The 24,379-nt window shown below is 41.3% G+C and overlaps 1 protein-coding gene across 4 annotated transcripts in view; it reads right to left on the bottom strand.

Moving 5' to 3' along the window:
* The window catches only part of LOC115572625 (supervillin-like), a 54,188-nt gene that overhangs the window by 14,916 nt on the left and 14,893 nt on the right, over window positions 1-24,379 (bottom strand). For 3 of the 4 annotated variants that reach the window (XM_030402936.1, XM_030402939.1, XM_030402937.1), the window contains 15 exons: window positions 23,400-24,237; window positions 21,048-21,131; window positions 17,404-18,759; window positions 16,768-16,941; window positions 16,542-16,579; window positions 16,363-16,424; window positions 15,901-16,031; window positions 15,533-15,619; window positions 14,134-14,425; window positions 12,809-12,865; window positions 10,412-11,114; window positions 8,573-9,089; window positions 3,324-3,447; window positions 2,105-2,167; window positions 52-129 (listed from right to left, as the gene is read on the bottom strand). In XM_030402936.1, coding sequence (XP_030258796.1) covers window positions 52-129; window positions 2,105-2,167; window positions 3,324-3,447; window positions 8,573-9,089; window positions 10,412-11,114; window positions 12,809-12,865; window positions 14,134-14,425; window positions 15,533-15,619; window positions 15,901-16,031; window positions 16,363-16,424; window positions 16,542-16,579; window positions 16,768-16,941; window positions 17,404-18,759; window positions 21,048-21,131; window positions 23,400-24,237 — 4,604 coding nt within the window. The remainder of the gene's footprint in view (window positions 1-51; window positions 130-2,104; window positions 2,168-3,323; window positions 3,448-8,572; window positions 9,090-10,411; window positions 11,115-12,808; window positions 12,866-14,133; window positions 14,426-15,532; window positions 15,620-15,900; window positions 16,032-16,362; window positions 16,425-16,541; window positions 16,580-16,767; window positions 16,942-17,403; window positions 18,760-21,047; window positions 21,132-23,399; window positions 24,238-24,379) is intronic. The other variant, XM_030402938.1, reaches the window with a different exon arrangement.

Raw genomic sequence — 24,379 nt, forward strand, 5'->3', positions numbered from 1 at the left:
AAGAGCCCAGTCCATGCAGCGCGTTCAAGCATACCAGGTGCATATTCTTACCTGACTATGATGGTCAATATACTGACACTTTTGACCAAGGGAGATAGGGGGAGAATAGGTGGAAGAGAAAACAGGTTCCTAAGGATGAAGAGGTGGATGGATAAGTGAAACAAAGGAAAGGAGGAAATGGGAGAAAAAATTATGAGCATGAAAGATAAGGAAGGAAGATAAAGGAAGGATGCAAAGGACAGAAGGCCAGAAACCGGGAATGCAAGAGGACAGTTGTTAAACTACTCGCTGATCTTCAACTTCCAGACCTGATCGTAAAGCTCTACGTTATTCTCAACATTAAACAAACATTAACAAACAAATTAAATGCACATTGCAAGCATCAATTTATCAAAAGAAGTGAAATTGCTAGTGAAGTGCCATGCATCCACACATAAAAATGCACTTAAAATCATCAAAGGTCCTTGAATAAAGTAGATTTCTACAGTAAGAAAAGCACCAAACTGCAGAAGCCATTGTCCCTCTGCCACTCTGTAAGTTGAGACGGGCACAGCTTGTCACAGTCACAGAAGGTCACATATTACATTACCAGTGCAGTGAAAGCACAGCCTAAAGCTTACAGGTGCATTAAGTCAAGTCAAGTCAAGTCAAATTTATTTATATAGCACATTTCATACGGCAAGCGTAAACTCAATGTGCTTCAAGAAATTAAAACAAAGATACATTGTAGAACATAAATTGCATATAGGATAAAAAAATAAAATAAAAAAATAAATAAAATAGAATAAAAAACATTTAGGACATTATACAATCACACAAGAATGTATTTTTATCATCATTTAAAAAGGGAGATGATAATAAAAAAAAATTCTTAAAACAAATGAGACAGAATTAAAATACACTCTTTAAACTTAACTAAAAGCTTGCGAAAAAAGATATGTTTTTAGTTTACTTTTAAAAGAAGACACTGTTGTAGCAGACCGTATTTTATGTGGAAGAGAATTCCAGAGAGTGGGACCATAAGTCAAACTGTAGTTGGTAGATTTAATATAAAATCTACACATATAATGATTCTTAACAATTCACAGCCACATATTCTTATAAGGCCTTAAGAGCTAAAAAGATTAACTGTGGTGCAGGTAAAAAAGCGACAATAAATATCCTAAAAATTAACAGAATATTCTTCCCTCAGATTTATCTTATGACCCTACTGAACTACTGATCTATACTTAAAAGGGACAGTTCACCCCAGAATCAAATAATAATTGTTTTGTCCTACATGGTGTTGAGCAGTTTCATGTAGGAGCTATGCATCTGCATCATAGTGGCTAGCCAAGATGGATGCCATCAATGTGTACATGGTGCTCAGCCTGGGCCCCATGAGTAGATGCATGCTTCCTTCTGCACAGTGATTAGGTTGTTTGGTAGATAGATGGTACATGAAACTGCTCACAACAGTCGTTTATCTTGAGTAACTAGGCCATGATATCCGTAAAGAGACATTGTTGTTGAGTTTTCAAATGCATCTTTAGGTGCTTTGAGCAGTCATCCAGTTCTATTATATTCAAGAGTGGGCATACAACTGTACACCTGCTATGTGTATTTTTCATTTTGGGATGAACCCTCTCTTTAAAGATATGCTTTTCTCAATTGCAACAAAAAATGGCATTTATGCACCTGAAAAGATTTCTATGTTCCCATGTATTCATTCTCTAATAAAGCTGTTATGTTGTTTCCAACTACAAATGTCTAGCTATCACAGAAGAAAGACACTTGAATATTAAGGCCAGAATATTACTAATGTTTCTGGCCATTAATGCTTATTTTACTGAGATGAACATTAATGAATTCAAAATGCAAAACAACATTGATTTGAGATTTTCTCAATTCGCTTTAAATTCAATGATTAATCAATGCCTCTGTAAAAATCTGAGAAAAGCATCAGCAAATTCTTTACTATCATCCCACCGTTTAAAGTTAAAGGGCACCCAAAGATTCACAGATTCAGGACAGTCAGTCACACAATGTGCACACAAAGCTGTGATTGGACAACGCAGGTCCCACATGAAGCTGATTGGTTTTGGAGTTGTTGTGCGGGTCTTACCCATAGCTGTTCAGACACAGACACTGACACAGCAGAGTAGTCTTGAACGACCACCCCTTCCTCCTGAGGGGTTAAAAACAGGGGAAGTACTTGGTCAGAGGAAGGGAGGGGGGAGACCATTGTTGCTCTAAGGGTTTTTGGGGTGAGACTGCCTGGAGGATTACCATCCAGGGTTTAAGCAGGCAGCTTCGCCCAACAGAATACTAATGTGAAGTAGATGAGCTGCAGTGAAAAGTTTAAATCCTGAAATAGAGGTTATTTGATCTTATATATTAAATTCTAGCTGCTGTTTAAACCAATAAAGATGCATATAAATACATATAATAAGTGATTCTTTCCTTCAATTAAGCATTCAAAGTAATTATTTAAACTTAGCCTGAAGCTTAGCCAAATCTGATCTCATAAAAAGGAGAGTCTATTCCCCCAAACCCCAGACTGATAATTCTTCAAGCAGACTGTCCCATATGCTTCCTGGTTTACAGCCTACGGGGGCTGGATGCTACACTGATCTGGACCACTGGGCTCAAACAACAGATGGAGTAAAGGAGGAAATGAAAGGAGCACTTAGCTAAGAGAGCGAGGAGAGGAGCTGGCATGGTAACCATGAAGGATGGGGTGTGAAATGTGGCACTTGTGTTTACTGATTACTTTCGACTATGTATCTGTTAAATCCAGTGTCAATGGTACAGGGTGCAAAGAAAAAACCTAACTTCAATCTATGCTAATTTTTGCTTTTTTGGACCAGCTGTGTAGCAGAGATTTAAGGGTTTTCTCTACTTTAAAGCATCTTTCCATTATGTCCATTACTCAAACAATCACATAGATAGCAGCTCTTGAAGATTTATAAAACTCAGATTTAACCACATTGATTATTTAACAGTAAAATCACATGTAATAATTTAAAATCATCATGAAGATTTCCTTTTGATTCAATTTACAGGATGACCAACCAACTGTTTTATTTTATATATTTTGCTGCTTGCTTTATGGATGTTGTCTAAAGTAGAAGATGAATAAATGAAAAGATACAAGTTGTAGGCCAGTTTAGATTTAGATATTATACTTGTACAGTAATGTATAATACATTTCAAAGATATCACAAATGTGTGAAAAAATGATGTATCTGAATCAAATATACTGTATCTATATTTGTGTATGCCAGGGTTATTGTTGGTGTGAACATGATTTGAGATATTTATGATGTGTAGTTCAGACTGACCTTCTTCTGCTCTGTCTCACACAGCTGACCCTGCTCCTCGGTGGACGCCACCTTAACCACCTCCTGTTTCTTGTTGATCCGGTTCCTCCAGTCCTCCTCGCCACTCTTCTTCAGCAGTGCCACTCTGACATAAAACAAACAAAATGGTCTTCATTAGAAACTGTGTGTCATTATACCTCAACTCCACAGACTCATCTGTAGGTCAGTCATTACGAACACACGCTGAGCAGCCAATTATTGCTCAAACACACTGTACAAATGATACTTAATACTAAATGTCGGGCTGAGCTGCCACCATTTGTTGGAATGATGCCACCATAACAAACATGAAGTCTTGGGTTTGAATATCTAACTTGATGTGAACATCATATAGCTTCAACTGAGAGCTGAAATAACCTGACACAAAATATAGTATATGTGGCGGATTCACAATGGTGATACATCCTGACTTTATTGTGTCACCACTAACATTTCTGTAGTTGTATATGATTTTCTGTCATCTGTCTTATAAAGTCGAATACAATAAATCTAAAGCTAAACTTCTGCAATCAATACAATTTTGTTTAAAACTACAGGTGTAAGTCTTCATCCAGACCAGCTACTGTCTCATAGTGATATCAGAGTCTTGCTACTCAATTTGACGCTATCGCCAAAAAGACACTGTTCAAGGATGAAGCTTAGCAGCAACTAAATTTATTTTCAAATCTCTTAAGCTTATTAATTCTTTAAGTAGTAAAATACCAATTAGAACAGCGTCATAATAGGAAGTTACGTACTCACAGTAACACTGGAATTTAACCCTTTGTCAAACTAGCTGCAAACAGTGTTTAGTTGTTATGGGTTTTGCACTATTACTGCTAACATGTGTGCTAACAGGAGAAAATGGCTTCAGGATTCAAATGGGAGTCTATTTTAGGCTCTGACAAAAAATCAAAGGGAGAAAAAGAAATTGCTTTTGTCTAAAATATGTATTATTTCCATAGAGGTCATAAAGAAAAAAAACAGTTCAGAGATTTCTGCTCCATGGCCAGCGAACATGACAGTTTAAAAAGATCTATACTGCGCTGATAACGGATCGCTGAGGGGTAAAATAAAGTGTGTCATCATCTCTGCAGCTTGAATGTGGACAGGGCAGAAATTAGGGCATGAGGAGGAGACTGCTAAATCTCAGAGGATCTATTCAGTCCACACAGGAGAAACACAATGTTGCTAAAAATTTATCTTTCACCTCCAAAAATGTAACAGGGTTTATACTGCAAGAAAAAGGGCAGACAGTGTCTTTAGCCTTGTTCTGTCAAACACTTCAATTTTAAACATAGCATCACATAGCATGCAAAAAATCTCTGTCAGTGTCCAATCATTGCTGATCTCAGTTTTCACCTTTGTGAATGTAATCAAGGTTGACCTGTCCCTGCAGCTTTGCTAGGCATCAGGTTTTTAGGATCCCTTTATTCGCATTCCTTTTATTGTTGATCTGCCTTTGCTTTTCTTAAGGGTGTTAATAATAAACTATGATTAAACAAGTGCATCTTATTTGAGATGATGTTGTAGTGGCAACAGTGAATACATGTTCATAGTGGATACTTGTTGATGAACATAAGTGACTTGCTTGTCTCTCCTACATTCAGTGCGTTTGCATAGGCCTGGGCGATAAACCGAAAATTTACCGATACCGAAATTTACAACAATAACCGACGTCATTTTGGCCATGTCGGTATATTCGTTGTCATAGACATAACATCCACTAGGGACAGGGGACATGTTAGGTCCACTTGATTAATCTACCCCAGCGTATACCGATGTGCTTATTTTACATTAATTTGATTGCAAACTCCGCCCGCTGATGCAAAACCAGCTGTGCCAGGTTAGTGATCAAGTGAACCCACTCTCGCTGTGAGTCGCGGACAGTTTGTGTAATGATGCTGCGTTCAAAGGCTGCAACAGGCCACTGTCGGCCGGCCGGTCCATTGATCAAACATTTGTGTTTTGTTTTTTATTAACTCAAAATAATGACTGTATTTCCAGCTAGAAAACGCGCAACTCTCTCCTCCCTCCATTGTTGTTTGCATTTTTGTCTCTGCGTGGTCTGACACGTGAGTGTCCTCATGCTGAGAAACGTGACTTCTCGCGTACGTGACGTCACTTCCCGAGACGCAAGAAGAAAGCAAAAATATATATTTTTACTATTAAAATGACAAAACTAGTAACGCGTTACCAGCATCACCGATTGTGTAGCTTGCAACATGGAGCATGACGATGTAAATTAAAAAATAAAAACAGTAGAATTAACTTTGAGCAAGTGTGGAGGAAAGTCGGAGGTGTGAACCCATTTTAATCAAGTTGTGGTCCGTGATAATAACATTTGTCGGCTTTGTCGAGTGCATTAAGTGCGCACTTGTGTAAGATTTCTGTAGTTCAAACAACTTGCAATTGTAGTCGAGAACGTCAGTTATAACAGCCCACGTATTAAACAGTTGTCGGGTTTAAATCGGTCTCGGGCTCATAATTACATTCAATGTGTCGGGCCGGGCTCGGACACAACGTGCACGGGCTCGGGTTGGGCTTGATTCTAAGCTCTACTCGGGTCCAGCCGCGACTTTACTGAGGTTCACCCAGTGTGAGCAGCAGGAGGACGGTTAGCTCACCTCCCAGAACATGGCACTGAATCGCTGGAAACTGATTTAGGGACTGTCATCGAATTACTTAGCATAAATATATTAATACAAAATAATTGCAGTTCTTTCAATATCTTCCATGTCATGGGGCCCAGTGACTCCAGCAGCAGATTGTATTAGTAAACTGGACGAATGAGACACAGCTATGTTTATTGTACTTTAGTTCTTCCTCTATTTTATATGAATATTAATATGCAGAAATCTTGATTTTTTTTTCTCAATAGCTTCCATGTCATGTGACCCACTGACTTCTGAAACAGATTCTGTGTCTATCAAAAATATATAATGATAAAGAAAATAATGGTAAAAAAATGTTCTCTAATGCTCAAGAGGTTAACATATTAAGCAGCAATGTCAACTTCTCTACTATTTTGTCTCATGTCTTAGATTCTGATTCTGAAGTCCTCAAAATGTTTATTTATTTACATCCAACCTCTTCCACCACCTGCAGTACAACCACGTGATTTAATTCGAAGAAATAAAAAAGTGAGAAGCGAGAAACTTAGAATTTGTTTATAAGGGACTGTATATTTTATACTTTTAAACCTGTTCAGTTGTTGTCATTTCAAGTAATCTGTGCTTTTCAGCTGTTCAATCGTGTGCTCATCAATTGTTCTTAACTACTAAATAAATAATAAAAATCTTAACTACAATGTAGTTTTACAGTCCTTTAAAGTGGCATTTCTGTAAATACACAGGATTTGTTTTCCTTTTTTTTTTGGTGCGGGGGGGGGGGGGTTACTTATCGTTCATTTATCGTTATCGAGGTGAGTTGCTCAATATATTGTGATATTGATTTGAGGCCATATCGCCCAGCCCTACGTTTGCATGACACTCAAGAAAACAGAATTACTGGGTTAGTCCGACTATGATCAGATTTTTAAGATGCATGTATACACCTTAGTCTGACTAAAATCGGACCTGATTGGATTACTCATAGTCGGATTAAAACACCTAGATTATTCGATTGATAGTCGCATTACTTGTGTATGTATACGTTCTATCAGATTGGATTTGGATTTTGCGTTCTGTGCAGGCTCGAGATTTGTTTCCCGGGGCTGTGAGCCGGAAGTAGAAGGATGGCAGCGGTGGCGGCGGCATCTTTCCTCCAAAATAACCGCAAGCAAGAGCACCATTGTGCATCTAGTTTGTGTAATTATCATGTACACCATATACGAAATGTACAAAGATGTAGCTTCGTCATGCTCTTCGTACGCCATCTTTCTTGAATGCCGAGGCAGAGTTTGTTGTTACTGTTGACATAAAGAGGTCAGCCGGAGGTGGCTCTATAAGCACTAGTTGAAATGTGTACAGCGCCACCTATCGTACCGGTATGACATGCTTCGGCCAATAATTTGATTTACTCACCAGCATGTATACTACTATGCCAGCTTGAGTAGCATAGTTGAACTATGGCTGTAATCTGACTAAGCTGTGCATGTAAACGTAATCATTGTCTCTAAGACCTTTAAATATGGCTATAGTCATAAATGTTGTGTATTCCTGGTTTTAAAGACTGCATTACAGTAAAGTGATGAACATTTCTACTCCAACCAAACTGTTCTATTTGTTCTAGTAATAGCTTTTACCTGCTTAAATCTAATGACTACCACTGGTCATATCTATATATTGTCACAATATCTACACCAAGGTACTTATGAGGATCTATCTATCTATCTATCTATCTATACATATATATATACATATAGAGAGAGAGACAGTTTTGAGATACGATATATATATCAGCCCTGCCTCAGAATGTTTATATTTTTCGACAATTGCATATTCTTGTTCCCAAATGCCCTTTTTATTATGATTTATCTTCTTTCTTTATATATTCTCTATATAGAGCCTTGATGGGAGTGAAAAAAATGATAGAACAAAAGCGAAACAAAGAAAAATAGTCTGTATTCAATTGTGGTTCCTTATTAAATGTTCACTGACAGACCTCTAAACAACACTAAACTAGTGTCTTTCAACATATTTCATGTCCTCCTGAAAGCTGAAAGGGTTTGATGAAGGACTGGTTACCAGGCATAGAGATGTACTGTGTACTGTTTAAAAATCAGTACACTGTTGTGACAGGAATGATGAGGAAAAATGCAGCGGCTTTCCTGTAAAAATAGCTATAACAGCCTTTAAAGTTATGTCACTTTTATTCGGCTTTGTTTTTTTTGCTAAATCATCCAGTTTCCTTGTGGCCTGGTTGCAAATGTTAACAGTCCATAACTGGTCCACAGTCCAGTCAATAGTAGAGAAAAACACTATCACAGTCCAGAACAGCATTACAATATTCAAATTTGGTCTCAGTAAGACAAAATAACAGCAAATGCGCCGTTTGTGGTAAGGCACTTTGTGAGGGATAAAGAGTGAAGAGCACCAGTTTAGTTTTCTATAATTAAATATATAATCTGAATTATTTCTGTGATCTTTAAATTACATTAATCAATGTTTTTGGCAGTTAGTGTCAGCTCCTGGCAACTCAGCCAGCCAACCTTAATACTGGCAGCCTTTGACATGACCTGTTTTAAAATTAATAAATCTATCTCTTTCAAACATTCAGCTGTCACTCACCTCTCCTTGATGGACATCTGTTTAGAGGACATGCCGTCAGACAGTTGTTCTCCAGAATCTGTGGGGGACAGCAGATCTCCAGAATGGACGCTGTGCTTGCTGAAGTCCTCGCTGTGGTCCAAGGGCAGGGACTGGGACTTGATCAGCGCCTGGGGGAAAGACTGAGGTTTGGGAGGTGTCTGTGGAGGCACCTGGGGTTTGGGCTGAGTCTGGGGTGCTGTTTGAGGGTAGGGCTTTGGGAGAGGCTGGACAAATCTCTGAGGTTTTGGCTGGTTTTGTGGGGACTGAGTAAAAGGTTTGGGGTATGTCGGTGGGGGCTGGGAGTGCGGCTGGTGCTGGATGTCTGATGATGGTTTGGGTAGTGTTGGAGGAGGCTGCTGTGTGAAAGGTTTAGGAAGAGTTTGAGGAGGCTGGATGTTGGTTTGCCGCTGCTGTTGGCTGCTTGAAACGTGAGACACTGTCCTGGATGACACTTTAGCTATCAGTGGCTTCAGTGGTGCAGGATGATCCGGCAGGTCTGAAAGAAAAGTATACAGTATGTTATCATTATTGAATATTTGACACCCACAACATTGTAAGTCAAACTAATGTTTATAAATCAGCCATAACATGTTAAAATAAATCTTATCTATTCATTAAAGCTTGTAAACACTGTAAACACACTTGGTGAGGGTCGAAGGATGAGGGGATGAAATATTTAAAGTACTGATACGTTTGGTGTGACTGAGAATTGGCAGCATGCGGGATCTTCTTTTCTTAAAACAGAAGCGATACTTTCCAACACCCCCGCATCCCAGTTATTTTGATGTGTGAATACATAATAACTTAGAATGCATATACCTGCACACATGCAGGAAAGAAAAGCAATTAGTATAATAAAATGATGTCTGTGTCCAAATCTGTATAAATCACACTTTGGGGACAAAACACTGATCACCACAAGTAAAACCACAACAGCTTAGGCTTAAGGCTTGACTTTAGTTAAGGTCAGTGGAAGGATTGGAATTAGGGTCCCCAGGGAATTAGTAAACGCAAGTGCCTGGAGCCTCATGATACTATAGCATAATAGACACTACATTTTAGTTAAGATCTACCCATGCAGAACTAAATAAAACTAGAGCCTGCAGACAAGGCTTTCATTGTGTCCCTGCCGTCCTCTACCTGCTTCATGTAAGTGCCAGCCAATTGTTCTGCACTCTCTCACTGAGTGCATTCATCTTTTTGTGTGCATGCATGGGAAAAGACCACCCCGAGACACATTCTGCGTTAGCACATAACAGAAACAGGTCAGGCCTATTAGACTGTAGTAGTGCACGGCCAACCCACAGGCGTAATATGGTGCAAGGGGACCACAGCCCCTTTATAGGCCATGACAGTGTGCACACACAGTTCGATTCAAATATCCTTGACGTCTGTTAACTGACAAACAACATGTCAGGAAAGGGCTTCCTCTTCCTAGACAAAGGGAGCCACGAGGCAAATGCATGGAAAAATATGCTAATTAGATGCAGCTTCAGACGTCTGTCTCTTCTTCACTCTCTCTCTCTCTCGCTCCGTATCAGCCAAATCAAACACCCCCAGCTGGGACAAGTGTGTGTGCAGCCGGCAGAAAGCAATCGTGCGTGGGAGCATGCTGCATAAGACAATGAGGATAACGAGAATAGCTCCCTCCCGAGACATTGCTTCCTCTTTTATTGTCACTCCCTTTTCTTTATGTCCATTTTGTTTTAATTTCTCCCCCCATCCCTTCTTTAGCTCTCAGCTATTTCCACCTCTATTATTCTTTCCCCCACTCCTCTCCATCTCTTTTCTGGGGAAGACATTAGAGAAGCCTCCTACCTGAGATGCCAGCCTGGCTCCGACCGCTGCTCCTCTCCTGTTCCTGTGTGGAGGAGCTGTGAGCTGCCTCTCTCAGGTAGCCTCCTCTTCCTCTTCCTCCTCCCTCTGCTCTCTGCCTACTCTCCTGGGAGTCTCCGTCTGCGGCTCTCCAGCTGGGCAGAGGCTCGGCAGAGTGCTGGGACTGGGGATGCTGCTGCCGCTGCCTGCTGTCCCGTTCCCTGTCGGGGGAGTGCGACTTTCCCTTGATGCTGCCGTCTTGGCTGTCTTCTCTGGCTCCTCCCTGCTGTCTCCCCCTAACCTCCTCTTTCTGACGCTCTCTCCTGCCCTCCTCCGCCACCTCCCCCTGCTGCCTGTGACCAGCAGAGGTGGTGGGAGGAAGAGGAGCCCCCACTCTCTCTTGGCTCTCTGGGAGGAGAGGGGAGGAGTTGAGCTCAGGCTCAGGGTGGCCAGGGTCCCCGCTCTGGGTCATGGAGAAATACCTCAACGCCCTCTCCTGGTGGCTGTTTGTGCTGCTGGAAGTCAGTTGTTGGGCAGGGATGTAAGGGATGGCAGTGGACTTTCCTGAACGGACAGCGTCATTGTGGCCGCTGCTTCCTGGCGTGATGGTTACCGCAGTGACGGAGGCTTGGGAGGTGACGGCTGCAACGGAGCGGACGAGGGAGGCTGACAGGGGCTCCAGTTTGATCTCACCTCCATTTTTCAGCTGCAGGAACAGCAGGAATCATGTCAGAAACTCGGAATGATGACAAGGGAATAACTAGAGGGATTGATACTTAGAAGGGATGGATTACATGTGTCTGAAACAGAGCAGTTAGGATTAATAGAGGTATGTGTGGGTATTACAGAAGGTATTATTCATGGATGGAAGAATAAAGTGGGGCGACAAAAAGGTGGAGAACGAATGGATGGATGTGAGGAAGGACGGCAGCAATCAAAGCAAATTAGGTAAAACATTTCAGGTTTGCTCATGAAGTTGCAGCAACTCTCTGCCATTTACAAAATGGAAGCAAGAAGCACAGACAGTAACACAACTCAATCATCAACCTGCCAGACAAAAACATTTAACCTCCCTTTTAGTATTTTCCATCTGACATTGACAGTCATCTAAGGAATGTCTTTCATAAACCATTTCAACATCAAAATAGCATTCATCTAGCCTGGATCTGGTGCAGTAACTTTTCCATTTTATTTGTGTTCAAATTTGCTTTGTAACAAATTTGATTTAAGTCATGCATGGAAATGTCTGGTGTCCTTAAGACGAATTCCGGTGCATTTCAACCAGTCTCATTTCCCATAAATGCTGCCATTGTGACTTTATGGACCATGCGAAATTGCATCAGGAATGTTTGGGTGAGTAAAGTGAATAAAATGATGATTCTTATCCACTTTGTTTTTAACCTTAAGTCCACTTTGTCTAGGACTTAAATTCCCTTGATAGTTAGCCCCACTAGTTCATCAGAATGACACAAGTGAATAAAGGCTAATCAAGTGGTGTTCTTTGAACCATATGTACTGCTGCATTCACTTGATGCGTGTCCATGCCTTGAAAAGGGTCTCTGAACAAAATCTTGCATAATTAAACAGATATTCGCACAGATTTGATGCTGGATGCTTTGTTTCCATTCAGACAATATTTAGTCACAATTAAAATGATGAAATAGTGCTGTGATCTTACAGAAAAATAAAGAAATCAGAATCTTTATGATGGCCAAGCACAATGAGGCATTAGTAGTTAATTAAATTCAGCTGGAAACATCAAATAAGTTCAGAAAATAACCTTACACACCTATACTATAGCCTTAAAGGCCAGAAAAACATAATATTAAAACTGCATCACTATTAGCATCAACATTAGGACACAGTATACTGACATGTGAGCCATCTCTTCTTTCAACAATACTAGCAGAGATGCGCAAACTTCAGACTACTTTCAATTGAGTCTAGGTATAGTTGAAGGCCTATATTAACTCTCACACATCTCTGCACACATTCAGTATCAAGGCCAGATCCAACCATTAGCCACTTATTCCCTTGATAAGCATTTCCTTTTTGCTAGTTTATTCAGGTTGGGTGGAAGCCTGAATAAACTAGCATGCAGCACTTGCATTCAAGTAATCCCATGCTTGTTATGCAAGGAGCAAGCATGTCACTGAAGCTGCTTACATCAAAAAATGAGGAGCCATTAAAAACAAACAAAGCACCTTAAACATCTACCACTTAGGCAAACTCATTTCAAACTTTAAAGTACACACTGGGCTGCATTTATGAACAACATTAAGCTGAGAAACTGCCATATCAATACAACACAGGTCTCTAGCTGGACCGATCATATCAATCAATGATGGGATCATTCAATGCGACTAATGGGAAGCTCTGTACAGGCAGCAGAGGTCTTACGTGTTCTCTCTGATTGGCTTCTAATTCACCGTTACACACCGCAGAGGGCTCCGCTTCCTGTGTGGACACCAGTGATTGACTATGACTCACAGATGAGAGTATGCTGCAGGTGAAGTCAACTTGTTACGAAGCACCTGATACTTGTGTTTCTTGGGACAACATGTTTTGGTTACAGTGAACATAGAGTACAAAGTAATATCAGATATTTCTGTACTGTTCTTGACCTGTGCTTAATTGTCTGTGTAGGGAATTATTGGATACCGAATTACCTCAGAAGATATTATATCTGCGTAATTTGGTGACACGTCAGGTGATTTTTTCAATCAAGAACGTCATCATTAGCAACAAAATGAGAACAACAGTCACAAATATACTCCATCATGCACTCTGGCTGTGGACCAACTGACAAAATGGTTTCCCTATATATTGTATTTCAGAGTTTCCACATGTGAATTGTTGGTGATCTGTGACATCTAGAGGCGACTGTGTAAAAAAGCAGAAGCAGAATAAACTCTATGACCTCTGTTCATTTTGTTGTATCTTAGAATCATCTAGCTGCAAAGAGAACCATGTCATTTATCTATCACGCACCAATGGAAACTGGTGGACTGCAAAACATTCACTGGAGTGTAAGTGAGCTGGAAATGAGTCATCTGTTGCTTCAGGCCTGTTTACTGTATGAAGATCTTCCATACAAATTATTTCAATAAAAATTTTAGAATTATGGTGTTGTCTGCACATAAGTTCTAGCAGGCTAATCTGGTGCTTTACACCACTTTTGGTATGATATTGTGCTAATTAATTTGTAAGTGTTTCATGCAAGTGCTCAACACTTGTTTTTGTGGCCTCTTTAAAACTTGTCATATTTATTATTTTGTGGCAGTATGTTCTTTCTAGTCAAAACTGATTCTTTCCACCAAAACACTTCACACAGCAATCATATGACTATCTCTTATAGAGCATCAATGTCAACACGTGTATGACTAACTTAAAAAGAATACCATCTTAACCCTTTAAAGTACTTTTTGGCTTCAGGAGACTATGTTACCTATTCAAATGTATAAAATCATGGAGAAAATGTATCCTTTTCCTCCTTTTGTTTTACATTCAAGAATGTTTCTGTTCCAAAATAGGTTGCAATTTTGTGATACATTCAGTAATAGGACCTGTGGCCTATTGTGCTTCAAATTGTTGCTCAGAGGTGTAGAAATGTATAAATGTATTAGAAGAAGTAAGAACTTCATTGATCTTGAATACATCCTGAAAGTAATTTTTTTTTAATGAAAAAGCAACTGTTTTAGTAAGAGAAGCAAAACTTTTTGTACCTGCGCCACCTCTCCTTGGGTAATAGGTTGAGTCTGAAAGCGAGCGTTGGCCCTGCGTTGGCGGCTGTCTGCTCGCCCCCCCTCGGCGGTTTTGCCTGTAGTATGAGAGAGGCGGTTGAAGAGGGCCATTTTCTCACTCAAGCTGAGGGTGGACAGGTCAGGCTCATTGGAGAAAGGGTCCTGGCCCTCTTCCTCCACACCAGACCTAGGAGCTTGAGCTGGTTTCTGGTGCTCCTGGGTCTCCCTCTCCTGATCCTGGACTCCTAAACTTGGCTGGGAGGAGGCCTGGATGCTGGAAAGAGATAGAGGTATGTCAGCACATGAGAAATGGGTTTAAGTCTTCTAAGAGCCATTTCATGTAAAGTAAATGCACATCTTGTTGAATGGAAAGTTTGTATATGTGTGCATTAAAAAATATTGTTTAAATATTAAAACATTGCCATCTCTAAATCAGGGCGGCAGAAATTTGAGATTCAAGTATCCAAGATTTAAAAAAAATAAACAAGAGACTACCAAGAAAACATTACATCTGGTTGCCTTGATCAACTGTAATACCTTTAGATATTCTATGATAAATTGACTGAGAAGCTTTTTAGATAAAGACTGAGTATTGTTTTAAATGAAAGCAACTTGTCTAAGACTAACTTACTTAAGAAACCTAACTTTACATAAGGAAAATGTTTTAAACATGCAGTCTTAAGGTATCACAAGCTATTGTCCTCCTCTGCTTAATCTCAAAGAACTGAACATGCATGTTAATGCCAGCAAGCAGGTAAACAACTGTGACAACTGCATCAGATTACAGACACAGCAACAGAGACATAAGTAGATCAGCACACATATGCCAGATAATCATATAATGCACTCGGATGACTGAAGGGGATGTGGCGATCTCCCAGCAGAGAGCTAAGTTAAACCACGGTTGGTAAACAGACTGCAGGACACGTGAACTCAGACATGCAGAGGGCTTTAACTGGCTCAACCTCTGACCTTTCCATGAGATATGTAACTGACATTTGTGACCTGCATGTGCGAAACTCTGCAAGAGGGAATGCTTGGAAACTGGACATGGAACGTACTGAATGAGTTATTGTGTAAACGCTGACTTCCTTCCCCTATATGGTGCACACAGCTAAGAGGCAGCACAATGAGGGGGCAGAAATAACATGGTAAGATGAGCTGGAGGAGCAGATCAGCTCTGCAACCAGGAGGGGGGGATGGAGAGTAAAGTATCTCCATGGTTATTTCTAAACCCATTGAGTTCCATTTACCATATGATTTCCATTAGAGTGACATCTTGAAAATCATTTGACTTGGATGGTTTTCATGCAATAAAGACATTCAATGGGTTAGTACAGATGCGAAGCACATGTAAATTAGCAGACAGGCTGAGCTGTACCTGATGCTGGTGCTGACTACAGTGGGGCTGGGGTCGCTAGTTGCATTAGTGTGGAAGCCCAGAGTTTGTGATGATGTAGTAGGATCACTTAGAAGTGGAGAAAAGGGAATATTGATGTTAAAAAATAATGTGAAATACAGATAATGCGAGGCAAAGAAGTTCCTAAGGAGGAGAGGACACAAGTTAACAAGAAAGACATGGAAGTTGATAGAGTAGTCTGAAGATGTAGAAAAGTGGAAAACAAAGGAAAGGATAGAGGAAAATAAAATACAATAAAGAGGAGGAAAGCTAAACAAAGAATACCTATTGTATATTCTCATCAAACTCTTTGATGAAATACAGCTACACAAGTAAAATCGCAGCTCTACCTTGACGCATTGACCACCTCCTTGTTGGTGACAGGCTGTGTGTGTGAGCGATCCTGAACTCTTCTTAGACGTCTTTCTACTGCAGCATTTCTAGAGCGAGGTTTAGGAACATCTGATGTCCTTTCCAGCTCCTGAAAGAATATGTCACCAAAATATCAGCAGTTTGATTTGAAAGGAAAAAATGTAAAATTAGAGAGTGAAACATTCCGATATATGAATATAATCACTCAAACACTTGTGACAAAGACATGTAACAGAGGCAAGATAATTAACAGTTTATCAACAAGTGCACTGAAACAGCGAACTTTACTGGGAATTTAACTATTCCAAATAATTACAGATATCTGTGATAGGCCTATATTGGCCAATAATACGGCCCAACCGATACATTGGGCTCTAAAAAGTATACAGTAGTAATCATATGTCCTTATGATTAAAGTGTACATAAAATATAAAGTGTACCCTGAAGAGAGATCTCTTGGCAGCCACACTCATCTTGGCTCTGTCATCCAGTTTTTCTTCATCTAACACAAAAAGATTTGTGTTACATGGTATTACCCGTATTCAAACTTCTGGAAATGACTAAAATGTTATTCAAATATATCAAATAATCTAGCATACATGGAACAAACTGAATTTACCTTCAGGCTCCTGTAACTGTGATGGGCTGAGACGAGACCTGCAGAAAACACATCAAGCATCTGCATTTAGGCAATATTTTTTCATTTTAAAGATCCACGGGACATTATCATTATCTGAATGCCAACTTCGAACGATGCTCTGACATCCACTTTACTGTACTGTTCTTTGTAAATAAAATGATTCTAAAGAGCTTCTGCAGATCAATACAGAGAGCCTCTCCTGTACCTATCTGACTCCAGCCGCTCTGCAGAGGTGATGGGCTGAGTCCTAAACCTCTCCGACATGCGACTGTCTCCTGGAGTGATGTAGCGTCGAGGCCTCCGGGTACCCCTGTCCCGATCACTGCTGCTAGCCGGGTCTACCTCCACTGCTGACAGATCTACTTTAGTAGTCTCATTTCTTGTGTTGTATAGATTTAAAAAGATTGACGAGGACAACAAAGACAAAAAATCGAATTAGGGAAACTATTATGTTGGTTGCTTTTGATGCTGTTTTAGTAGATCATCAGTTTACCGGAAACTGCACTCAAGTTAGAAGAACACACTGATATTGGCACACACTCTAACTGCAACCCAACAGTGAAGAGCCATTACTCAATGTTATCATGCAGCAGCAGACAAATTCCAAAGGGTAACTTGCAAGAATTGATTCTAACTTGCACAAGTAAGTTAAGCTCTTCAATAAACACAATAATAATAGAAACCATACCACTATATGACTCACCACATTTCATGCCACACAATGACTTTCTATCAGCATTATTTTCTTGGATGATTGGATTATTTATTTGCAACAGCTACCTAACGCAGAGTTAGAAAGTTATTTAGCAATGCAACATAGAGCCCATGCCAGTGGACCTACAGCTCAGGTTTCCGGTTGGCATTTTCCAGATAGGAGTGTCGCAGCTGTGCTACTGACACCCTGGTGTCCAGGGTGCCCATCTCCCCATTAGCCACCCCTGATGAAGGAGCGGCCCTCAGTGTTTCTCTGCTGGCTGCCCTCTCCATGCGATACATGGCAGAATGCTCACTGAGACCTATGTCTGACTTGGAGCGGGTTCGTATCTTGGGTTTGGGCCCACCGCTTATCTCCATGCTTCTCTGTTTTACTTGAGGCAAAGAGGAGCCCTTGTGGAGGTAGATGGCTGAGTCAAACCTCTGGTGCACAAATGGATCATGTAGCCGCTGCTGTCTCTGAGACTCTAAGTCTTCCTCTAGTTTGGGCTCTAGTTGTTTTTTCTGGGAGGCTTCCTGCTGACTTGGAAGGTCTTGCCTTTGGGGTTCATACTCCTGCTGTCTTTGAGACTGTTGTGGTCTGAGAGGCTCTTGTGGCTGTCTTGAGTTGTCATTTGGATGATGCCTTTGAGGATCTTGCTGTTGAATTTGAGCATCATGTTGACTCTTCATGGGATCATACTGTTGTTGCATTGGAGGCTCTTGCTGCAGAATTCGGGGCTCTTGATGGTACACAGGTTCAGACGGCTGATGCTGCCTGGGCTGCATGTGAACATGTGAAGTATGGGGAGGCTGCAAAGATCTAAATACTCTCTCATCATGGCTGTCATGGCTAGAAAGATGCTCTCTCCCTCTTTCTCTGATCCTCTCAACATTTCTCTCCCTTCCCCTCTCCCTTGGTCTCTCTCGATCCCAGTCTTCCTCACCTCGACTCCTCCTCCTCCATTCTGGGCTGTAGTTCTGCCAGTCCATGTCTTCATGCCGGCCCCTATGAGTATCATCCACGCTCCTTTCTCTCCGGCGGATCTCTGAGGGCAAAACAGCTTTCCTGCTCTTGAGCAGGCCCTCTGTCTGGGCCTCTTCTTTTAGGACCTGCCTGGCCTCTAACCTTGCCTCCCTGTGTGAAGCATAGATTTGGTCAGCACTCACTCTCCTGCGTGGTTGTACCTCAGGAGGTCCAGGAAGTTTGGCAGTGGCAACTGGGGCAGGGATGGCTAAATAGGGCTGGGATTCCACAGCAGGGCCAGGGTGCTGGTACTCATGAGCAGAGGGAGGATGGGCTGATTGGCCTTGGGCAGGATGGTGACCTGGGCTGGGCTGAGGCTGAGAAACAGTCCTTTGATGGCTGGGTTCTGATCGCTGTGGCGTATACTGAGCAGTGTTCCCCTGCGTACGGTGTCTGTTAGCCTGGTGTCTGTCTGGACTCCAGTCAGGAGGCCTCTGGATAGTTTCATCCCTCGACAATCGTTCCTTTACTCTGATTCTTGGGGAAGGAATGGACAAAGGGACACTGTGATTCCAGTTCAATTAAAAGTTCTGGCACTCTCTAAGCTCCATACTCAACTCAATCAAGATATGATAAAAAGGGGCATACACCAAGCTTTTATGATTCCATGGGCCACAAAAGCTGGTAAATGATAAAATAAACCAGCCACAATTTTTCTATCTGACAAGACGGGTTGAGTGGTGTATCTACTGTAACAATGATCACCAACTTGCCTAGGTGACCAGTAGGGCAGACAGACGTAACACCTGAAGTTCAAATTCAAAATAACTTGATTTTAATTTTGCACAAATGTAATTTAATTCTTTTCAAATTGTATTCTGGCATATCACAAATCATCAATGATGTGTGCCCCAAGTGCACATTGTGAAACGTAATGCACAATGGTTTATGACATGAGACTATCATGGGTCCACCTTGAGCTGTCAAATCCTGCTCTAGAATTGCAACAAGGTCAAGTAGCAGCATGTCCTGGGTTTAAATTTGAGTCTAATTTCACACAACTCTCTCTCTCTCGCTCTCATGTCTGCGTGCCAAAAAAGTAAGCCAAACTATTTTCATCTACAACCTTCTGACCCCTGGTAGCCAAAGGTCGCTCTAATCTCATTCAAGACCACTAAGCCAGACATAATTGATGGGCCTCTACTTTATCTGACATGGCATGAAGGACTTACACAGTGCTCGTGCTACAGTACATGATTACACACTAATACTAGCTAGCATAAGCAGCTGATAAGGCCACAAAGGCACAATCAGACTTTTATACAACCTAAAAAGTGATCATATCGTCCTTTTTGAGTCAGAAACAAGTGGACCGCAAACGGAGTGAGTTGATTTTTCTTTCTTTAGAAAAGCTGTATCACTTATTTTTGCAAATGTGGTATTAAAGACATACTGTCGGTTATCATTCATGCTTAAGTAACAATCTTATCAGACCAAGCTGATCAAGCCTCTGTGAATTTCACCAGTTGATAAAGCTGAAAAATCAGTTTCTCTCTAGAATCCTTTAAGCATGAAACCACATCAAAACATAGATGCAAGATCGTAAGAGAAATGCATGGCCTATCCTATGACACTGTCCAATCACAGGGTGCAAGACTCACATGTAATTTCATAGGGGTTAACAGGCCAAAATCTGAGGAGTTGGGATGTGAGTACAGCCTAAGCTGACAAGTGCTGAGTCAGCCTATGACTTAGTGACGACTGGGTCAGGGCATCAAGCTGACTAATGTTGCCACTTCATCAACTCTGGTTCACTACCACTCAGCTGCTCATGAAACCCAGACCACACACAGTCACACTAATTTTACAAGGATGTAGATAGAGGAGATGGCACTGTGCTGATAATAAAATGCTATGTTTTAAAGAGTTGTGGGATGTTTATAGTGTGAGACTGAGACACAAGGTGGGTCAAGTACCCCTGATTCTTGGAACTGCTTTCATTCTTTCAAGGGCAAAATATTAAGAGAGATGGTTTGTGAGATTTTGGCTCAATAAGGCATAGATAATACAGTGTTTTAATACAACACATAGTACAATTAGCGTCTATAATGAAACAAGAGTTTAAGGAAGGAACTAATCTGCTTACACTCAGGTTGGCCCTTAGTTTGCTTTTTTGACAGAGATGGTTTGATAAGATTATAGCATAATCCTAAATCATAATTACAAAGAAGGTTCTTCAGAAAAAACATGAAAAGTAGTGCATGTATTCAGTAAGTATTTTGATGAATAAAGTTAAAGAGTTAAAGACTACGTTAGGGATGAAGGTTTGTCAGTTGAAACACTTGTTAAATGGGAGATCACAACACCAGTTATTAAGAAAGTATTACTGAATGAGATATTATATTGTACTATTATAAAGAAATTCTACTGGAACACATTAACTCCATGTCCACCGAGGACGTGTTTTTAATGTGCTGGCTTAATGTCTGGTAACTATTTTTTTAAATGGTGTTCCCAGCAGTACTATTGCAAGATATCTGCAGATTTCAATACGTTTACAACTTATAAAAATGACTCAAATCAAATCAAATCAAAATGCTTTGAACACTTTTAAAGTACCTTTCATAATTTTGAATACCGTGTGTGAAAGGATAAAATGCAAGAAAAATAACAATTCTGCACGGTTTCCAGTGGTTACATGAAAATATTGTAGAATGAATCAACATAAACCCTAACCCATAAAGAGCCAGCTTTAACACATGTACCCGGTGGACTACAGGGCATTGTGACGGCTTCACACTGATGGCATCCTGAGCAGGCAGTACCTTGAAGGCCAGCTGCAGTCTGTCTGAGTGTCACTCTCTGAGTCTGTGTTGAGAGACCAGTCGCTCTTTGACAGGGTGGCCAGGCTACAGGATGATGCGGTAACAGTGTCAAACCCTTAGGGAAACTTCTGATCATTCGTTTAAAGATCATAGCAAAGTGAGCTGCACTTACAGCTGAACCATAATCAGGGGTAAAATATGTTGCCTATGATGAGCAGTTTGAGGATCATTTCAAAATGTGCTGTGCTGTGTATGTGTTCATTAAAGGTTTGTCATTAAAGTGTAGCTATTTTCAATGCTTGAAAAATCTTTTTTTTGCTAGTGTCACTTCTTTATTATACACAGGTCTACAGACACAGATCATTCTGTAAATGATCTCTGCTTCAATTTCATCAAATTACAAGCTACCTGATTCTTTACTTTAACATTTACAATTATCATTCCTTTGGTGGTAGCATATTCAAGTAGACTGTGATATAAACTCCTTGCTAATAAACCAAGCTGCTGGTGAATCAGTGTTTCCTCTTGGGGCAAGCAGGGAAATCATATCTCCTCCAGAATCCCACTCTGCAATCTACCCTAATGCCCTACAACCTTTTCTTGATGAGCTTCCCAGAGAGTTTCTATGTGAAACCGGAGCAAGGCAAACATCGCAGAGCTGGACCCACAGTCTAGAATGATCCTAATACTGGTGTGGTGCAGCAGGCTAGACAGCTCAGCAGCAAAGACCAGGTAGTCCAAACTAACAAGTTAATTTTGGAATGCTAGATGATCTATCGTTGAGATTTTTGCTAAATTAAAGGAGAACTTCGGTCGATTTAAACATGCAGCTTCATTGCTCAAGCTACCCTTGACTTGCCAGTACCGAAGACGCGAACAAATTTGGTCCAGCCATTACAGAGCTCCGTGAACGGAGACTTAGCATTGAACGCTAACAGCATGGGGTCAGAACTTTACACTGTGTTTTAAGCGTCTTAACATGCTCCACATCTCACACCAAAAGTTATGCAACATCAGCAGACACCTTACAACACAGCACTGTAGCGTGTATGACTCAAAATTAATAAAAAAGTAGTTAAGCAGCTACATTACCTGTGTGTTGACATCAGTGTGTTCTGGTAGCTAGACCAAACTAGCATATCCATCGAGTGTGCACTTAACAGGCTTAACAGGCTATTGTAAGGCTCATGGCTCATGACAGGCTATAACATGGACATGTACATTATGAACATAAACACGAAAATGCTGGATTACGTTTCCGTCTCCGCCAGTGAGGGAGTAAGTGCACGCTCGACGGATTGACTAGTTTGGTCTAGCTACCGGAAGACGCGGATGTCAACAAACAGGTAAGTAGCTGCTTGCACAAACATACTGTTTTAACTACTTTTTATTCAGTTTGAGTCATACACGATACAGTGCGGTGTGCTAAGGTGTCTGCTGATGTTGCATAACTTTTGGTGTGAGATGTGGAGCATGTTAAGACGCTTAAAACACAGCGTGAAGTTCTGACCCCATGCTGTTAGCGTTCAATGCCAAGTCTCCGTTCACGGAGCTCTGTAATGGTTGGACCAAATTTGTTCGCGTCTTCGGTACTGGCAAGTCAAGGGTAGCTTGAGCAATGAAGCTGCATGTTTAAATCGACCGAAGTTCTCCTTTAAGCATAAACTAAATTCAGTTTAAAGTATTGTTATAAATAATCTTTATAAATGTCCAAAAACGATATAAAACGTAGAATGCTCCTTAAGTTTTAAGGAGCTGGTGTATATATTTTCAAGAAAAAGTGGTTTGTGTATTTAAACTCTCTTGGACTACATGTAGTCTAACATATATTGAAGACACAACATCAGACTTTTTCATGAGCAGATAGAACTATCCAGTAAGGGAAGTTAATTGCTAATATTAATGATCTACATGGTTTAAGTCCTTCCTTTATGCTCAAATGACTAAAGAACTCCAAAGAGTATGAACAGGAGAGTTTTTTCAGTTTTTTTCAGTGTGCTGACATAAATGCCTGGGAATACACATTACAAAAAGTTAATTTTAACATCCTGTTGGACTCTAAAGGTGTATTTTTATCATGTGTGCAAGTTACATTTGTAGGACAGAACTTTTGTCTCCCCCTCTGGCAGCAAGAGCAATTACACAAACACTGTCAATGATCTGATGATGCCATAGGCTCCACCATATTCGTATTTGCTCGCTCTGGTTCCTCCCCCCTTCAGCTCTAGCAAACCAATAGTTGCAGACTGACATAAAACGCATCACTACCTATGCACAAGTGCGGGAAAGTCACCACAGATTTCAGGTTTAGTTCAGTTTTCAAGTATTTTCTGAGGGTTTTTATAAACTCACCCCTGCCTGTTGAGGATGCTCTGGGCCTGCTGCTCTATGAATAAATCCCCAGGTGAGATGCCGTAGCGTGTGGAGGGCAGTGAGGCGCGGCGGGCGGTGCGAGGGGAGCTGGGCACCGCTGTGATGCTGTAATCCCTGGTGGAGGCGGGGCTTGGCTCCTGGTTGGCGTTGTCCTGGTGGTGGTGGTGCTGCTGCTGCTGCTGCTGGGACTGGGATGGATGCTGCTCGTGAGTTCTGGTTCTAGTAGCAATTGAGCGCTCTTGAGCTCCACCACGCCGGTAGTTCTCCATGTTCTTCACCCTTTCCTGCTCCGAGAATCCTCTCGGCCTTTCTTGAGTTGGGGGCGGGGCTTGGTTTGAGTGAGCGGGGCTCGAAGTGGAAACAGCAGCAGGGTCGGGATGAGTCCTCATGTAAACTCTGCCCACACCAGAGCGGTATGGCACCCTGGCCCCCCGTCCAGGTTCCTCAGCTTGCTGACTGTCTCTGTCTCGCCGGGCAGTCATTTGTCGGTCAGAGACATCTGTATCACGCCGGGAACGGTAGCGTGGTGTGTAATCAATGTCTGCCTCCTGATCAAGGAGGATGCCATAGCGCTCTGACAGCTGGCGCCGACGCTCTGCTTTGTAGCGTGCAATGCGTTCAGCCTTGGAGCTGAGGCTGGTGGCGTCTGTGGGGCCAGATGTTGGTGTAGAGGCAGTGGATAACGTTACTGGGTCAACATACACCACCATTGGCTCTTGACGACTGCTGCCAACACTGCTTTTGACCTGTGGTGATCTGTCATGAGATGACACCTGCTTCTGGGGTGCCTCCAGCTCCTCTCGGCTGTAGCGTCTCACTGTGGTAAACAGTGAAAATATTTAATTAGTTATCAGCAATATTCCAAGCAAGAACAATGCTGCATTCATGTCACATAGAGCTCATTATAAAAAACGCTTGTCACTTCTAAATACTATTCATGCCAACGTCCAAGTGACAGG

This window comes from Sparus aurata, chromosome 21 (genome assembly GCF_900880675.1).
Source record: "Sparus aurata chromosome 21, fSpaAur1.1, whole genome shotgun sequence".
Lineage (NCBI taxonomy): Eukaryota > Metazoa > Chordata > Actinopteri > Spariformes > Sparidae > Sparus > Sparus aurata.